The following is a 19,154-nucleotide window of genomic DNA, read 5'->3' as shown; positions in this document are numbered from 1 at the left end:
ATCATCCCTGAAGATTGTATCTGTTCTTTTAAAAATCTCAGGTAAATGCTGAGACTGGTTGTTGTGGACTGCCAATCTCCAAATAAAAGCTACAAGCATATTCCTGAAATGCTAAAGGGATAATCTAAATCTAAAGTATTAATAATATTGGAAAAAGTTTTTTTTAACCATTGAAACCAGAAGGCCAAAGAAATAGTGACCCGATATGTTCCTGAGTTGAAGCAGTGTGCACTGAGTTATAAATATGATGTAAATCTGAAAGAAGCATTGATATATAGATTCATTAGTAATATTTGCAATTTGTGAGTCAATTTTTAGATTTTAAAGAAGAATTTAATCTAAAACCTATTATAACCTTGCTTGTGTTTTGGAGCTTTTCTCCCCGGGACTCCATTGAAAACGGGTTCATCTTGGCCGAATGGACTATCCTGGTAAACCAACTGCAAATAAATAAATAAATAAATTTGAAATTAAGGTAAGAAAATAAATGGCAGTCAGTGATATGCAACTGTTGATGGTGCATGAGGTTTGTGTCAGAACAGTACATAAGGTAGAAGTTTTGTTAGATAACTGGAAAGGTAAAAGATTTTAGGACATAGATAATCAAAATAGTGGCACTTATCTCCACAAAGAGACCAGTCACCAGTGTAGTTCCCTGAGGTTCTGTGTTGGACCTCTCCTATTTGGCATCCATTTTTCTGAAGTAAAAGGTAATAACAAAGGGCTTTGGCTAACTATGTTTGCAGATGACTACAAGCTAGGAGCAGTCACTGAATTCATAGATGACTTAGCCATCCTACGGGAAGGTTTGTCCCAAACAAATGACTGGTGCCAAAATCATGGACTAAAGCTAAATGCAAAAATGCAATATTGTGTCCTTTGAGAAGTTATCTGCTGCAGGGAACTAAGACACTGACACTAAGAGCTGACCAAGTTGTTCAGGATTTGGTAACGTATATGGACAGTGACTTACTTTTGACCAACATGTGTCCATCGTTGCAGGAAAATCCTTCTATATTGTATAACTTATAAACAAAAGGACTGTGTCTAGATCTAGGGGTATCATTGTTCCCCTTTACTCAGCCCTAATTAGGCCAGTCAGTGAATATAATGCCCCCTTTGGCATGGATCTGTCCAGACATAGGCAACAACTGGAATGTCTTCAGAAATACAGTACTAAAAGGACACAAAGCCTAAACAACATGTCTTACATGGACCGACTTAAAGCCCTGTCACTATACTCCATATCTTACAGGCTGATAAGAGGTGACTTCAGTCTTGTATACAAGGCATCCATCACTGATGGATTTACTGCACATCAGCAAATCAAGCGGCATCATAAATGCTGGGTCTAGGGATCAAAACATCTTATGTAACATGAATAGAATGGATTGGAGGAACAGGTGTACTTCACAGAGGATACCACTGCTATGCAACAGACTCTCCATCTACATAAAACAGAGTTTATCCCTGTCCATTTTCAAGCACAACTTAGATCTATGGATGGGAAACAGAAAATTTACCCCAGGACTGCACCCTGTACTACTAATGGACAGAGGTATCGCCTAAATGCCCTATCCCATGCCTGGGCCCCCTCAAATTATCTATGATATGATCCCAGTTATTCTCATTAGGGTACTATATAATTATCGATCATGGGATGAGTAAGTCCAGTCTACAACCAAATGGGAAAGGTTATTTTGAGTACAAAAAGGGAAACTGGCTAGGCTTAAAATGGCCTGCAAGGGCAGCTCACCTGGTACTTACCTGTGAACCTATGAATCTATTATGTATTATTCTATAACAGTAAGAATAATGGCCATCTTTGGCTGGCTTTTTCTACTCACATTTCATTCAGCCTTCATCTCCCCTTTACTGAAATGTTACTTAACGTATATACGTATGTTCATCTATCAGTGCAAGTAACCAGACAAATTCCTAGCAGTATAAACTAAAATATAATAAAACAAACAAACAAAAATGCTGACTCGTTAATGTAGGCACAACTTTTATTACAAAATACAAGACATAAAGCTCTTGTTCTGTTTCATGACCAGACCTTCCTCAGAATCTCAGTGAAAGTATTCACATAATGAACTCCAGTTGTCAAACTTACCTTACAAAATATTGCCCTTTCATCCGCGATCTTCATCTTAAAATAAGAAAACTTTGCAATTGCCTTGTGGATGTCACCAGGTATGGCAGACAGTTTCTTTATACATCCTCAGTACAACTCAGCCCTTTATTCAGATGATGCTGTTGGTTTCCTGTCTAGCCATCAGCTTCATTACCCTTCACGTGCACTGACTAAATGTATTAAACTCAATCTTGGATTACAAGATTATACAAAAGACTGAACAGTGTCTTTCAAATATACTTTACTTCTTGGATTCTTTTCATTTTATCCCTTTAACTAAAATCTGAAATCTTAAACTTATTTATTTATTTTATTTAACATTTGTCAACCTGGAATGTCTGACTGGACAGACTTTATTTTCAGCAGAGGCCAGGGAAGAAATGCTCCAAATGAGTGTCTTTGTAATGTGGGAGAAAACCGGAGTACCCAGAAGAAACCCACACAAACGGAAGGAGGACATGCAGACTCCACACAGAGGGCACCCCAGACAAGAATAAAACGAGAGAACCTTTTACTGCGAGGTGACAATGTTAACCACTTCACAACTCCGACTCCCAAGCCATTTACAGTCACACATTTCATATTGCACCCTCCCAGTTCTTCAAAATTATATTATGTATATACATACAACTGTAACTTTCACTACCCTTACAGGTAAAATTAGGTTTTAAAAATTAAAGAAATTAGAATGTCATTACTGCCCTCAGATGTTCCTCATATTGATCACTAATACGGTAGTTATATGGATTATAACCCGCCAAGGATAAAACAACCATCCAGCTTCTAAAGCTTCAGGGCACCTTCCACTCACCCAAACTGTCAAGCAGCAGAGATGAGCTCACTACAAGACAAGTTTGGGCATGAACCCTTCAGAACTTTACTGCCCTAAAAGGTACACGCCTTTGAGGCTTATGAGGATTGGCAGTTGGCTTGTTTTCCTTTTCTAGACAGATAAGATCCCTTAAGGGAAACCTAACAACCCTTTTCTTATATTTACTGATGTTTTATTACTTTGCTCTTCAGGAAAGTTATTTTCTGTGGAAAAATTGTGTTTAATTCTGCATTTTTTGAAAGTGTTTTTTTTTTACTGTCTTTTCTGTCAAAAAAGTGTCTTCTGTGGACTGGTAGCTTTACCAGCATTTGCCCCTTGTATTCCCTGGGAAAAGAGGCACCATTTTTGGCTTCAACATGGAAAAGACTGACAGTTCCATGGTCAGTCCTTCTTTCAGCCACAAAAAGAAAACAATAAGCAAACAGCCTTTGCCACCAAAGCAGGCTAGCAATTTGTCTCAGCTAGACGTAGGTGGCTGTACAGTGACCATTTGTTGTACCTCAGACAACTCTTACCCAGATTCCCTCTGGTGTAGCACCAGCCACTATGGACCAGGGTTAGCCATGTCCTCTCAGTGGGCAAGGGACAGCCACTCTTCTCTTTCTGGGAAATGGGAAAAGTAAGGTTTCCCTGTTAAGTCAGAATGCTGTGCCTATCCCTGGGGAAGCAGTGGCTGCCATTAGTAACACGGTTGGCCCCAATTTTCCCGTGAAAAAGAAACAAATAGGTATCTACCCCTCCTCAAATTTCTTTGTACAGGAGTAGTTTACTGGGACTGGTTCAGGGTTTAATTTCGGCTATTGATTCTTCTTGTAGAGAATCTTCTGGTAAAAGAAAGAAGGATGCCACTTTTTCCTGAAGAGAGTCAAGACTCTGAATCTGATCAGGAGGATGCAGGGATGAATTCAGGGTTTTGTCTTCAGGTTTTTGGTTCAGACTCAAAGAACACCTCAGTTTCTGATTCCTCATGTGGGGGTTTCTCTTTCTTTGAGACTATTGCTAGAATGTTTCAGTCTCTTCAGTGGGAAAACACTGGGGTTTCTCAGTCCCTCAGAAAATACTACAAGTTATTACAGAAGAATTTTCCAGAACCTATGCCTATTCCTCTTGACCTGTCTGCTTTAGAGGATGTGTTCCTTACTGCCTGCAATTTTCCTTATAGTCAGCCAGCTGTCCCTAAAAAAGCAGATAGGCTGTATAAAGTTCCTTAATCTTATAAATTTTTATACACTATTCCCAAACCTGACCCAACTGCTATAGCCCTTACTCGACTCAACTGCTGCTAAGCACGCAGTTAATTCCATTCTTATTCTTCTAATAAGGATGGAAAATTATTAATAGCTATGGGGAAAAAAGTGTATACTTCTGCAACTTTAATTTTCAGAATTTTAAATTGTCAGGCTCCTATGTTAAAGCTCATTCTGACATATTGTGAAAGTATGAGGAATGTTTTATCTACAGTTTCTTCTTGTGAAAAAAAATATTTTAAATATATCAGTTCCTCCTGTTACATAGTTCACTACTCATTGTTTGTGGTATATGTATGATTCTGTTGATAATTCTTCCAAGGTTATGGCCACTGGAACTGTTTTAAGGAGGTTTGCTTGGCTGCATTCTCAGAACCTCTCCGGTGATTTAAAAAATTATTTTAAATTCTCCCTTAGGCAGAAATTTAGAGTTTGTCCCCTCTGCTGCAGACGTGATCAAAACATGTGATCAAAGTAGCAAGCTGAAGCTGATCCAGAGAATCTCTAAGATTTTTCAGCCCTCCTCTTCCAAATTGCCCAGGGATTTTCTTTCTCCTCATTCGAGTTTGAAAAAAATAAAATAAACATGCTCGACAGAATTCAGGTAAACAGACGTTTAGGAAGAAGTGGCAAAGGGGTTCCAAAAAGAAGTCTCAAATCTTCCAAAACCAACAACAGTCCAACAAGTCTGAATGACCATTCAAGAGGCCTTGTGATCCTTCCTGCCCTGGCCCCTATTCTATTCCAGAAATTCTGAATCTCCATTTTTCTCTTTGACAACAGACTGTTTCAGACAAACGGGTTCTGAAAATCATTCAACAGGGTTACAGTTGACAATAGGAGGAAATTCCTCCTTTCTTCCTTTCCAGAGGTCATTCCTCATCCTGCATATCAGACTCTTTTGTTTCCTCCTGTCCTTCAGCACATGCAGTCCCAAGGAGTGATAGAACCAGTTCCTCCTTCCCAAGATTGGGAAGGATTTTTTTTCGTGGATGTTCATAATACCAAAAAATGAAAATCCTTGGAGACCAATCTAGATCTTTCTCTCCTAAACCTGTAAGTGATCATGCCCAAATTCAAAATGATGTCACTTGACAACCTGTTACCGCTTCTTCCTCTTTAAAGTTTCCTGGTTACAACAAAAGACATACAGCCAAAAGTGCAGTAAACCACCGCTAACCCAAAGCCCTGCACGTCACCGTTCCACGGATATGTAGAGGCCAAGTGCAGTAAACCACCGATAACCCAAAGCCCTGCACCTCACCGTTCCACTGATATGTAGAGGCCAAAGACATACAGCCAAAAGTGCAGTAAACCACCGATAACCCAAAGCCCTGCATGTCACCGTTCCACGGATATGTAGAGGCCAAAGACATACAGCCAAAAGTGCAGTAAACCACCGATAACCCAAAGCCCTGCACATCACCGTTCCACAGATATGTAGAGGCCAAAGACATACAGCCAAAAGTGCAGTAAACCACCGCTAACCCAAAGCCCTGCACCTCACCATTCCACGGATATGTAGAGGCCAAAGACATACAGCCAAAAGTGCAGTAAACCACTGATAACCCAAAGCCCTGCACGTCACCGTTCCACGGATATGTAGAGGCCAAAGACATACAGCCAAAAGTGCAGTAAACCACCGATAACCCAAAGCCCTGCACTTCACCGTTCCACTGATATGTAGAGGCCACCTTAGAATATAAAAACTCCATCAAAGGAAAAATATAAAAACAATTTATTAAAGCAGTTATTAAGCACTTTCATCTTTCTAGATAAAGACTTTATCAAAACTCTTGCATCAGTATTGCTCCTTACCTCTTTTATGTTTATATCGCTGTTAGAAAACTCCGACGATAAGGTATGAGGTTTCCATTTCAGTACTGAAATACTCTCGTTCTATAAAAACAGATACAGAGAAAAGGCGGTTAGACGTGGAGCATTTTTGCTATAATATTAATTGTGAAAATGTTAACATTTAGCAGAAAATTGTTGAATCTTGAATGAAAACATACTTCCTTAAAAGTTTTGTTTATGATGATTTAGATATATTAAGAACTAAAAGTGAAGAAATTTACAGAAGAAATTAAAGTTCTAGATCACCTTACATATTTGTTTATGATCCATATCGATGAGGGTACTAATGAGATGTGATGAAAGATGGCAGACTAAGCTCAATGTTTTCTCTCCACCAAATGTGTTTTAAGTAGATTTTTGGAAGGGGAGATTAGGTGCTTTAATTAATCAACAAATGGAGTATTTCTGAGCCCTGTCAATGAAACGGGGAGCATGTCTGACATTTGGTGCTGGAAAATGGAACAAAAATTAGACATTATTTTGTCTCATGAAGACGGGTCACAAACAGATATGGAAGCTGCATGTGCTGAGCTAGAGGGGAGACAGGGCTGCTTTATAGGTGGCTTGGCAGTTAAGAGTAATGGAGACAGAACAGAAAAAAAAAGGTGAAAAGGCACCATCTGTAAAACATTTGTGAAGTGAGAGAAATGTAGGTGCGTGTCAAGATTGTTTCTGATCTGATAAGTTTTGTTACAACCATTTTAAGTTACAGTGGACTATTCTCTTTTGCCCATCATTGTGCCATTTAAAGCAGGGAGGCTTGCTTTACTATGATTTTGCTGGAAATGGTTTCAGTGAACTTCTTGAGACTATCAGCATTCATGGAATGTGTTATTGAACGATTGACATGATTCCCAAACCTTTACTGGTGCAATAAAGTAGGCCTTCAAAACAGACGCAGTTGAAAAACTACAAGAATATAAACATGCTGGAAGGGGTAAAGGGATAAGACTGACTTAGGTTTATGGAAGAATGGCTGATACTGGTTAAGGCAAAATGTGGCAGAGACCCCCTATCTAGACTGGCAGTTCAATGTAGTTCAAGGAGTAGGTAAAAGGGAAGGGATAGATGATAAGTCATGACATAGGTTTGTTAAATGCCACAGTTATCACTGCAGGAAACAGCTTGTTAGATAGGCAGCAACACAGTAAGAGTTTATGATGGACAGTTGCCATGTTAAGGTTCTATAAGATTTTTCCCACCTCAGGGACATGGTTGGTGTGCAAGGACAATCCCAGTTTGCAATATGAGCAGAGAAGGAGGAGCTCTTTGTTTTATTTTCTCTGCTATCCTCATGACAGATTGTAATGGCTGAGTATACTAGGCCAAAATCTTGGAAGAGGTGTTAGTGCTACCTAGAAATAATAAGCGGGAGAGGGTGGTTTGGTGTTATCTGGGAGCTCAGTAAATCAAGGTGATCTCAAGCACTATGATGACAACAGAGAGTTGTATCCTGAATGATACTGGAAGAAGGAAGCTGAAACTCTCTGTTGATGATATGGAGGTAGGAACTGGGAGTCAGCAGGGAAACCTGGAAGTGTTACTGGCTCTGGTGTAGCAGGTTAGTCTGAGGGAGGGACGATCCCAGCTCAGAAGGTAATGGACCAGGAGATTGGTACATCTGCCACACTGAGATGAATTCCTCTTAAAAGTATAGGGGATAGTTCAAAAAGATATGGGGCATGCCTGACTTTCTTGACAATTTTAGGAAAAGAATGGAAAAGCCTGGTGACAGCCATCAAAATGATGTTGGTAGAAGAGATGATGGAGAAGGTCATAGGAGTCAGGAGGGGGGAGAGAGAGAGAGCAGAGATCCTCTATAGAAATACGTACCATGTGGAAGTTGATTCAAAAGGAGTTGCGATGGTCAGTGCCCAGAAAGTAGTATCATTCTAATGTTTAGATTTATGCAAGAATAGGGCTGTGGGACTGTTACTTGAATGCTGTTTACTGAGACTCCTTCTCACATTTTTTCCCTTTCAAAAGGGAACTAACCTGTGTGAAAACTTACCTGTGTGATCCACCCTGGTAGAAAGAAACAGTTCTGAGTATGAGGAGTGTTAGTTAAGACAGGAAGGGAAACATGAAGATGGACGGCATGGACACTAAATATTGAATGAATGAAGATATGTCCCTTATTAATTGTATGCCACTAGGTATGTTGGTGAAGAGGCATTGGGGAGTTTCCTTAGGGAAATTCATGATACATTTGTCCTTAACAGCACCATAAGCCTATGTTAACTGTATATGGCTTTTTACTCATAAGTGTTTGCAATTCAGAAATCTTCCTGTTTGATGTGACTACTTCTAAGGAGATGAAAGTTATTTGAGGCCTGATTTACTGATAAGGTCAAATGATGGAATGGTAGCTTTTAAGTTACAAACTTTAAACACCATGCAGGTGTTGCTGAATCTTTTGGTGGCCTTACATGAAGAATCCTGTTCTGTTATGGTATGATATGAAACTATAACTGATGAAACAGGCTTATCGTAAGAAGAACAAATAATTACAAAATATCGGATGACTAGGCCAAACCTGTGTTGAATATAGGTTAGGTTTCCCAGGACCTCAGGAAGTGAGTAAATAACTGGGTCCAAAGCTTTGTTTCATAGCAAGGAATAAATCTAGTGAATTCAAAGGGTGTAATGTTTTAGCATTTGTCATCTAGCTTCCTTTATAATATACAAATCAAATGAAGAAGGAGTATCTTATGTGGAATCAACCTGAAATCCTTCAGGCTATTATATTTAACAACTTGAGATCTGGATAAATAACTCTTCCTTGTTTGGAACCAGTCTGATACGCAAAGGCAGAGGTTTTCAACAAGTCACAAACAGGTGAGCTAAAAGTGTGAACCAAGGCTGTCTGAGCCAACGTGGATCTATACAAATTAAGTTTGTCTTTTCTATTTTTACTTTAAACAATACCCTTAGGGTCAGACAAGCTTGTTGAAAAGCATTTATTGGGTCCTTCTTTCAGTCATTTAAGGTGGTACCGATCATCACTGATTGTTATATAAAGAAGCTTGGAACAGAATGAGAAGACGGTGAGTTCAATGACACACAAAACGGCCTCCTTGTACCTTTGTCAGCATTAAAAAGTGTTTTTTGCCATGGTGCTGCTCAAGAAATCTTGAGGTTTGCCTGGATATGCTCTTTGTTTGGAGTTTAAGCCACTAGAAGAATAAGATTCACTTATTCATCTTGTCCCTAAATTATAATAGTAAGAATGCAAATGGGGTATGACTGGGTTCTCCATGTTTGTTGATATACCGTATCACTGTTACATTGTCGCAGTCCTCTTTGTTTCTGGATTTACGGATGATTCAAAGGCTATCAGAGTTAAGTAGGTGGTTGACATCTGTCTGAGTGATGTGTTGCTTTCACTGAGATGGGAACAGGTACATCGGAGATACACTGCAACAAGCCCCTGTACCACATAAAGGTAGCCAGTCCCACCGAGGTCCATCTACTCATCTCACACTCATCCACACCCACACACCCTACATCTCCTACTGACATTACACACACACACACACACACACACACACACACACACACACATGCTGACACACACACACACACACACACACACACACACACACACACACACACACACACACACACACACACACACACACACACACACACACACACATACATACATGCACATCTCCCACTCACACACACACACACACACACACACACACACACACACACACACACACACACACACACATACACACACACACACACACACACACACACACACACACACACACACACACACACACACACACACACACACACACACACACACACACACACACACACACACACACACACACCCTACATCTCCTATTGACATTACACATGCACACACACATTCACACACACCCACATACACACACACCCGCATACACCCACACCCACACACACACTCACACACATACGCACACACACACACACACACACACACACACACACACACACACACACACACACACACACACACACACACACACGCACACACACATAAACTATAGCGATATTTCAGCAAATAGCAATATGTAGTGTGACATCAGTACTGTCACACTAGACATGTGCCTGTTGTTTAGCCATCATCAGGAGTAATACGTACCTTTCACTGTCCCTGATTTCACAGAATGCCCCTGATTTTGCCTCATGTTTTTGCCCTGTTGCTCATAAAAAAATAGATTTTGCTTATAAATTATTCACAGTTATAGACAACCACACCAGATATTAGAGTTTCATACTTCTTTTTGTCCAAGAAATGCACGTTGATGTAAAAATGTGTTATTCTATTAACTTTTTAAATGAATTAGAGTAATATTTAAAAAGTGTTTCTGATGTTGAGACTTTATTCTGCCATTATCTTTGGCTTTATCCATTATTCTTGAGCAAAGAAGTTGGCAGTTATATTGTCTGGTGTTCTCCCAGTATTTATAAACCCCTTAGAAATAAAAGAAGTTGGCAGTTATAGTGTCTGGTGTTCTCCCAGTATTTATAAACCCCTACTAAAAAAATCCAAAGTAAGTAAACCATATGAAGACCACGACGATAATGGAGCAAAGAAAACGAAGCGCTTTCACGCATAAACTATATGCGGTTGGCAGTTATAGTGTCTGGTGTTCTCCCAGTATTTATAAACCCCTCTGAAAGAAAAGAAGTTGGCAGTTATAGTGTCTGGTGTTCTCCCAGTATTTATAAACCCCTCTGAAAGAAAAGAAGTTGACAGTTATAGTGTCTGGTGTTCTCCCAGTATTTATAAACCCCTGTGAAAGAAAAGAAGTTGGCAGCTATAGTGTCTGGTGTTCTCACAGTATTTATAAACCCATCTGAAAGAAAAAAAAAATGATCCCTGAAGATTGTGAGTATCTGTTCTATTAAAAATCTCAGGTAAATGCTGAGACTGGTTGTTCTGGACTGCCAATCTCCAAATAAAAGCTACAAGCATATTCCTGAAATGCTAAAGGGATAATCTAAATCCAAAGTATTAATAATATTGGAAAAAACTTCTTTTTAATCATTGAAACCAGAAGGCCAAAGAAATAGTGACCCGATATGCTCCTGAGTTGAAGCAGTGTGCACTGAGTTATGAATTTGATGTAAATCTGAAAGAAGCACTGATATATAGATTCATTAGTAATATTTGCAATTTGTGAGTCAATTTTTAGATTTTAAAGAAGAATTTAATCTAAAACCTATTGTAACCTTGCTTGTTTTTTGGAGCTTTTCTCCCCGGGACTCCATTGAAAACGGGTTCATCTTGGCCCAATGGACTATCCTGGTAAACCAACTGCAAATAAATAAATAAATAAATTTGAAATTAAGGTAAGAAAATAAATGGCAGTCAGTGATATGCAACTGTTGACGATGCATGAGGTTTGTGTCAGAACAGTATATAAGGTAGAAGTTTTGTTAGATAACTGAAAGGTAAAAGATTTTAGGACATAGATAATCAAAATAGTGGCACTTACCTCCACAAAGAGACCAGTCACCAGTGCAGTTCCCCGAGGTTCTGTGTTGGACCTCTCCTATTTGGCATCTATTTTTCTGAAGTAAAAGCTAATAACAAAGGGCTTTGGCTAACTATGTTTGCAGATGACTACAAGCTAGGAGTAGTCACTGAATTCCCGGATGACTTAGCCATCCTGCGGGAAGGTTTGTCCCATACAAATGACTGGTGCCAAAATCATGGACTACAGCTAAATGCCAAAAATGCAATATTGTGTCCTTTGAGAAGTTATCTGCTGCAGGGAACTAAGACACTGACAATTCCCCCCTAAGAGCTGACCAAGTTATTCCGGATATGGTAACGTACATGGACAGTGACCTAACTTTTGATCAACATGTGTCCATCGTTGCAAGAGAATCCTTCTACATTGGATAACTTATAAACAAAGCGATTGTGTCTAGATCTAGGGGTGTCATTGTTCCCCTTTACTCAGCCCTCATTAGGACAGTCAGTGAATATAATGCCCCCTTTGGCATGGATCTGTCCAGACATAGGCAACAACTGGAATGTCTTCAGAAATACAGTACTAAAAGGACGCAAAGTCTAAACAACATGTCTTACATGGACCGACTTAAAGCCCTGTCACTATACTCCATATCTTACAGGCTGATAATAGGTGACTTCAGTCTGGTATACAAGGCATCCATCACTGATGGATTTACTGCACATCAGCAAATCAAGCTGCATCATAAATGCTGGGTCTAGGGATCAAAACATCTTATGTAACATGAATAGAATGGATTGGAGGAACAGGTGTACTTCACAGAGGATACCACTGCTATGCAACAGACTCTCCATCTACATAAAACAGAGTTTATCCCTGTCCATTTTCAAGCACAACTTAGATTTATGGATGGGAAACAGAAAATTTACCCCAGGACTGCACCCTGTACTACTAATGGACAGAGGTATCGCCTAAATGCCCTATCCCATGCCTGGGTCCCCTCAAATTATCTATGATATGATCCCAGTTATTCTCATTAGGGTACTATATAATTATTGATCATGGGATGAGTAAGTCCAGTCTACAACCAAATGGGAAAGGTTATTTTGAGTACAAAAAGGGAAACTGGCTAGGCTTAAAATGGCCTGTAAGGGCAGCTCGCCTGGTACTTACCTGTGAACCTATGAATCTATTATGTATTATTCTATAATAGTAAGAATAATGGCTATCTTTGGCTGGCTTTTTCTACTCACATTTCATTCAGCCTTCATCTTCCCTTTACTGAAATGTTAGTTAACTTATATATGTATGTTCATATATCAGTGCAAGTAACCAGACAAATTCCCAGCAGTATAAACTAAAATATAATAAAACAAACAAACAAACAAACAAAAATGCTGACTCGTTAATTTAGGCACAACTTTTATTACAAAATACAAGAAATAAAGCTCTTGTTCTGTTCCATGACCAGAACTTCCTCAGAATCTCAGTGAAAGTATTCACATAATGAACTCCAGTTGTCAAACTTACCTTACAAAATATCGCCCTTTCATCCGCGATCTTCATCTTAAAATAAGAAAATTTTGCAATTGCCTTATGGATGTCACCAGGTATGGCAGACATTTTCTTTATACATCCTCAGTACAACTCAGCCTTTTATTCAGATGATGATGTTGGTTTCCTGTCTAGCCATCAGCTTTATTACCCTTCACGTGCACTGACTAAATGTATTAAACTCAATCTCGGATTACAAGATTATACAAAAGACTGAACAGTGTCTTTCAACTATACTTTACTTCTTGGATTCTTTTCATTGTATCCCTTTAAATGGAATCTGAAATCTTAAACTTATTTGTTTTATTTAACATTTGTCGACCTGGAAAGTCTGACTGGACAGAGCTTATTTTCAGTAGAGGCCAGGGAAGAAATGCTCCAAATGAGAGTCTTTGTAATGTGGGAGGAACCCGGAGTACCCAGAAGAAACCCACACAAACAGAAGGAGGACATGCAGACTCAACACAGAGGGCACCCCAGACAAGAATAAAACCAGAGAACTCTTACTGTGAGGTGACAATGTTAACCACTACACAACTCCGACTCCCAAGCCATTTACAGTCACACATTTCATATTGCACCCTCCCAGTTCTTCAAAATTATATTATGTATATACATACAACTGTAACTTTCACTACCCTTACAGGTAAAATTAGGTTTTAATAATTAAAGAAATTAGAATGTCATTACTGCCCTCAGATGTTCCTCATATTGATCACTAATACGGTAGTTATATGGATTATAACCCGCCAAGGATAAAACAACCATCCAGCTTCTAACGCTTCAGGGCACCTTCCACTCCCCCGAACTGTCAAGCAGCAGAGATGAGCTCACTACAAGACAAGTTTGGGCATGAAGCCCTTCAGAACTTTACTGCCCTAAAAGGTACACTCCTTTGAGGCTTATGAGGATTGGCAGTTGGCTTGTTTTCCTTTTCTAGACAGATAAGTTCCCTTAAGGGAAACCTAACAACCCTTTTCTTATATTTACTGATGTTTTATTACTTTGCTCTTCAGGAAAGTTATTTTCTGTGGAAAAATTGTGTTTAATTCTGCATTTTTTGAAAGTGTTTTTTTTTTTACTGTCTTTTCTGTCAAAAAAGTATCTTCTGTGGACTGGTAGCTTTACCAGCATTTGCCCCTTGTATTCCCTGGGAAAAGAGGCACCATTTTTGGCTTCACCATGGAAGAGACTGTCAGTTCCATGGTCAGTCCTTCTTTCAGCCACAAAAAGAAAACAATAATCAAACAGCTTTTGCCACCAAAGCAGGCTAGCAATTTGTCTCAGCTAGAGGTAGGTGGCTGTGCAGTGACCATTTGTTGTACCTCAGACAACTCTTTTACCCAGATTCCCTCTAGTGTAGCACCAGCCACTATGGACCAGGGTTAGCCACGTCCTCTCAGTGGGCAAGGGACAGCCACTCTTGTCATTCTGGGAAATGGAAAAAGTAAGGTTTCCCTGTTAAGTCAGAATGCTGTGCCTATCCCTGGGGAAGCAGTGGCTGCCATTAGTAACACGGTTGGCCCCAATTTTCCTGTGAAAAAGAAACAAATAGGTATCTGCCCCTCCTCAAATTTCTTTGTACAGGAGTAGTTTACTGGGACTGGTTCAGGGTTTAATTTGGGCTATTGATCCTTCTTGTAGAGTAGTTTCTGGCAAAAGAAAGAGGGGCGTCACTTTTTCCTGAAGAGATTCAAGACTCTGAATCTGATCAGGAGGATGCAGGGATGAATTCAGGGTTTTGTCCTCAGGTTTTTGATTCAGACTCAGAGGACAGCTCAGTTTCTGATTCTTCATGTGGGGGGTTTTCTTTCTTTGAGACTATTGCTAGAATGTTCCAGTCTCTTCAGTGAGAAAACACTGGGGTTTCTCAGTCCCTCAGAAAATACTACAAGTTATTACAGAAGAATTTTCCAGAACCTATGCCTATTCCTCTTGACCTGTCTGCTTTAGAAGATGTGTTCCTTACTGCCTGCAGTTTTCCTTATAGTCAGCCAGCTGTCCCTAAAAAGGCAGATAGGCTGTATAAAGTTCCTTAATCTTTTAAATTTGTATACACTATTCCCAAACCTGACCCAACTGCTATAGCCCTTAGTTGACTCAACTGCTGCTAAGCACGCAGTTAATTCCAATCTTATTCTTCTAATAAGGATGGAAAATTATAGCTATGGGGAAAAAAGTGTATACTTCTGCAACTTTGATTTTCAGAATTTTAAATTGTCACGCTCCTATGTTAAAGCTCATTCTGACATATTGTGAAAGTATGAGGAATGTTTCATCTACAATTTCTTCTTGTGAAAAAAAAATATTTTAAATAAATCAGTTTCTCCTGTTACATAGATCACTACTCACTTTTTGCGGTGTATGTATGATTCTGTTGATAATTCTTCCAGTGTTATGGCCACTGGTACTGTTTTAAGGAGGTTTGCTTGGCTGCATTCTCAGAACGTCTCAGGTGATTAAAAAAATGATTTTAAATTCTCCCTTAGACAGCAATTTAGAGTTTGTCCCCTCTTCAGAGGTGATCAAAACAAGTGATCAAAGGAGCAAGCTGAAGCTGATCCAGAGAATCTCTAAGATTTTTCAGCCCTCCTCTTCCAAATTGTCCAGGGATTTTCTTTCTCCTCATTCGAGTTTGAAAAAAAAATAAACATGCTCGACAGAATTCAGGTAAACAGACGTCTAGGAAGAAGTGGCAAAGGGGTTCCAAAAAGAAGTCTTAAATCTTCCAAAACCAACGACAGTCCAACAAGTCTGAATGACCATTCAAGAGACCTTGTGATCCTTCCTGCCCTGGCCCCTATTCTATTCCAGAAATTCTGAATCTCCATTTTTCTCTTTGACAACAGACTGTTTCAGACAAATGGGTTCTGAAAATCATTTAATAGGGTTACAGTTGACAATAGGAGGAAATTCCTCCTTTCTTCCTTTCCAGAGGTCATTCCTCATCCTGCATATCAGACTCTTTTGTTTCCTCCTGTCCTTCAGCACATGCTGTCCCAAGGAGAGATAGAACCAGTTCTCCTTCCCAAGATTGGGAAGGAATTTTTTTCGTGGATGTTCATAATACCAAAAAATGAAAATCCTTGGAGACCAATCTAGATCTTTCTCTCCTAAACCTGTAAGTGATCATGCCCAAATTCAAAATGATGTCACTTGACAACCTGTTAACTCTTCTTCCTCTTTAAAGTTTCCTGGTTACAACAAAAGACATACAGCCAAAAGTGCAGTAAACCACCGATAACCCAAAGCCCTGCACGTCACCGTTCCACTGATATGTAGAGGCCAAAGACATACAGCCAAAAGTGCAGTAAACCACCGATAACCCAAAGCCCTGCACGTCACCGTTCCACTGATATGTAGAGGCCACCTTAGAATATAAAAACTCCATCAAAGGAAAAATATAAAAACTCTTTATTAACGCAGTTATTAAGCACTTTCATCTTTGCAGATAAGCTTCATCAAAATTCTTGCATCAGTATTGCTCCTTACCTCTTTTATGTTTCCTTCCCTGTTAAAAAGGTCCGACGGTAAGGTATGAGGTTTCCATTTCAGTGCTGAAACACTGTTGTCCTATAAAAACCGATACAGAGAAAAGGTGGTTAGACGTGGAGCATTTTAGCTGTAATATTAATTGTGAAAATGTTAACATTTAGCAGAAAATTGTTGAATCTTGAATGAAAACATACCTGCTTAAAAGTTTTGTTTATGATGATTTAGATATATTAAGAACTAAAAGTGAAGAAATTTACAGAAGAAATTAAAGTTCTAGATCACCTTACATATTTGTTTATGATCCATATCGATGAGGGTACTAATGAGATGTGATGAAAGATGGCAGACTAAGCTCAATGTTTTCTCTCCACCAAATGTGTTTTAAGTAGATTTTTGAAAGGGGAGATTAGGTGCTTTAATTAATCAACAAATGGAGTATTTCTGAGCCCTGTCAATGAAACGGGGAGCATGTCTGACATTTGGTGCTGGAAAATGGAACAAAAATTAGACATTATTTTGTCTCATGAAGACGGGTCACAAACAGGTATGGAAGCTGCATGTGCTGAGCTAGAGGGGAGACAGGGCTGCTTTATAGGTGGCTTGGCAGTTAAGAGTAATGGAGACAGAACAGAAAAAAAAGGTGAAAAGGCACCATCTGTAAAACATTTGTGAAGTGAGAGAAATGTAGGTGCGTGTCAAGATTGTTTGTGATCTGATAAGTTTTGTTACAACCATTTTAAGTAACAGTGGACTATTCTCTTTTGCCTATCATTGTGCCATTTAAAGCAGGGAGGCTTGCTTTACTATGATTTTGCTGGAAATGGTTTCAGTGAACTTCTTGAGACTATCAGCATTCATGGAATGTGTTATTGGACGATTGACATGATTCCCAAACCTTTACTGGTGCAATAAAGTAGGCCTTCAAAACAGACGCAGTTGAAAAACTACAAGAATATAAACATGCTGGAAGGGGTAAAGAGATAAGACTGCCTTAGGTTCATGGAAGAATGGCTGATACTGGTTAAGGCAAAATGTGGCAGAGACCCCCTATCTAGACTGGCAGTTCAATGTAGTTCAAGGAGTAGGTAAAAGGGAAGGGATAGATGATAAGTCATGGCATAGGTTTGTTAAATGCCACAGTTATCACTGCAGGAAACAGCTTGTTAGATAGGCAGCAATACAGTAAGGGTTTATGATGGACAGTTGCCATGTTAAGGTTCTATAAGATGTTTCCCACCTCAGGGACATGGTTGGTGTGCAAGGACAATCCTAGTTTGCAATATGAGCAGAGAAGGAGGAGCGCTGTTTTATATTCTCTGCTATCCTCATGACAGATTGTAATGGCTGAGTATACTAGGCCAAAATCTTGGAAGAGGTGTTAGGGCTACCTAGAGATAAGCGGGAGATGGTGGTTTGGTGTTATCTGGGAGCTCAGTAAATCAAGGTGATTTCAAGCACTATGATGACAACAGAGAGTTGTATCCTGAATGATACTGGAAGAAGGAAGCTGAAACTCTCTGTTGATGATATGGAGGTAGGAGCTGGGAGTCAGCAGGGCAACCTGGAAGTGTTACTGGCTCTGGTGTAGCAGGTTAGTCAGTGGGAGGGACGATCCAAACTCAAAAGGTAATGGGCCAGGAGATTGGTATGTCTGCAACACTGAGATTAATTCCTCTTAAAAGTATAGGGAACAGTTCAAAAAGATTTGGGACATAAATGACTTTCTTGACAATTTTAGGAAAAGAATGGAAAAGTCTGGTGCGAGCCATCAGAATGATGTTGGTAGAAGAGATGATGGAGGTCACAGCAGTCAGGAGGGGAGAGAGAGAGAGAGCAGAGATCCTCTATAGAAATAAATACCATGTGAAAGTTGATTCAAAAGGAGTTGCGATGGTCAGTGCCCAGAAAGTAGTATCATTCTAATGTTTAGATTTATGCAAGAATAGGGCTGTGAGACTGTTATTTGCATGCTGTTTACTGAGACTCCTTCTCACATTTTTTTCCCTTTCAAAAGGGAACTAACGTGTGAAAAGTAACCTGTGTGATCCTCCCTGGGAAAAAGAAACAGTTCTGAGTATGAGGAGTGTTATTGAATTGAGGAAGGGAAACCTGAAGATGGACGGCATGGACACGAAATATTGAATGAATGAAGGCATGTCCCTTATTAATTGTATGCCAGTAGGTATGTTGGTGAAGAGGCATTGGGGAGTTTCCTTAGGGGAATTCATGATACATTTGTCCTTAACAGCACCATATCCCTATGTTAACTGTATGTGGCTTTTTACTCATAAGTGTTTGCAATTCAGAAATCTTCCTGGTTAATGTGACTACTTCTAAGGAGATGAAAGTTATTTGAGGCCTGATTTAAGGATAAGGTCAAATGATGGAAAGGTAGCTTTTAAGTTTCAAAATTTAAACACAATGTGGGTGTTGCTGAATCTTTTGGTGGCCTGACAAAGAATCCTGTTCAGTTATGGTAGGATATGAAACTATAACTGATGAAACAGGCTTATCGTAAGTAGAGCAAATAATTACAAAATATTGGATGA

The 19,154-nt window shown here is 39.4% G+C and overlaps 1 protein-coding gene across 1 annotated transcript in view; it reads right to left on the bottom strand.

Moving 5' to 3' along the window:
• PLEKHS1 (pleckstrin homology domain containing S1) overlaps window positions 1-19,154 on the bottom strand; it is a 452,990-nt gene that overhangs the window by 7,567 nt on the left and 426,269 nt on the right. The window contains exons 9-11 of the mRNA XM_044055523.1: window positions 16,603-16,683; window positions 6,035-6,115; window positions 5,838-5,910 (exon numbers count right to left, since the gene is read on the bottom strand). Of these exons, the coding sequence (XP_043911458.1) occupies window positions 5,838-5,910; window positions 6,035-6,115; window positions 16,603-16,683 (235 nt within the window). The remainder of the gene's footprint in view (window positions 1-5,837; window positions 5,911-6,034; window positions 6,116-16,602; window positions 16,684-19,154) is intronic.

This window comes from Protopterus annectens, chromosome 14.part0 (genome assembly GCF_019279795.1).
Source record: "Protopterus annectens isolate FY-2018-M chromosome 14.part0, PAN1.0, whole genome shotgun sequence".
Lineage (NCBI taxonomy): Eukaryota > Metazoa > Chordata > Ceratodontiformes > Protopteridae > Protopterus > Protopterus annectens.
This window is presented reverse-complemented; position numbering and strand designations above follow the sequence as displayed.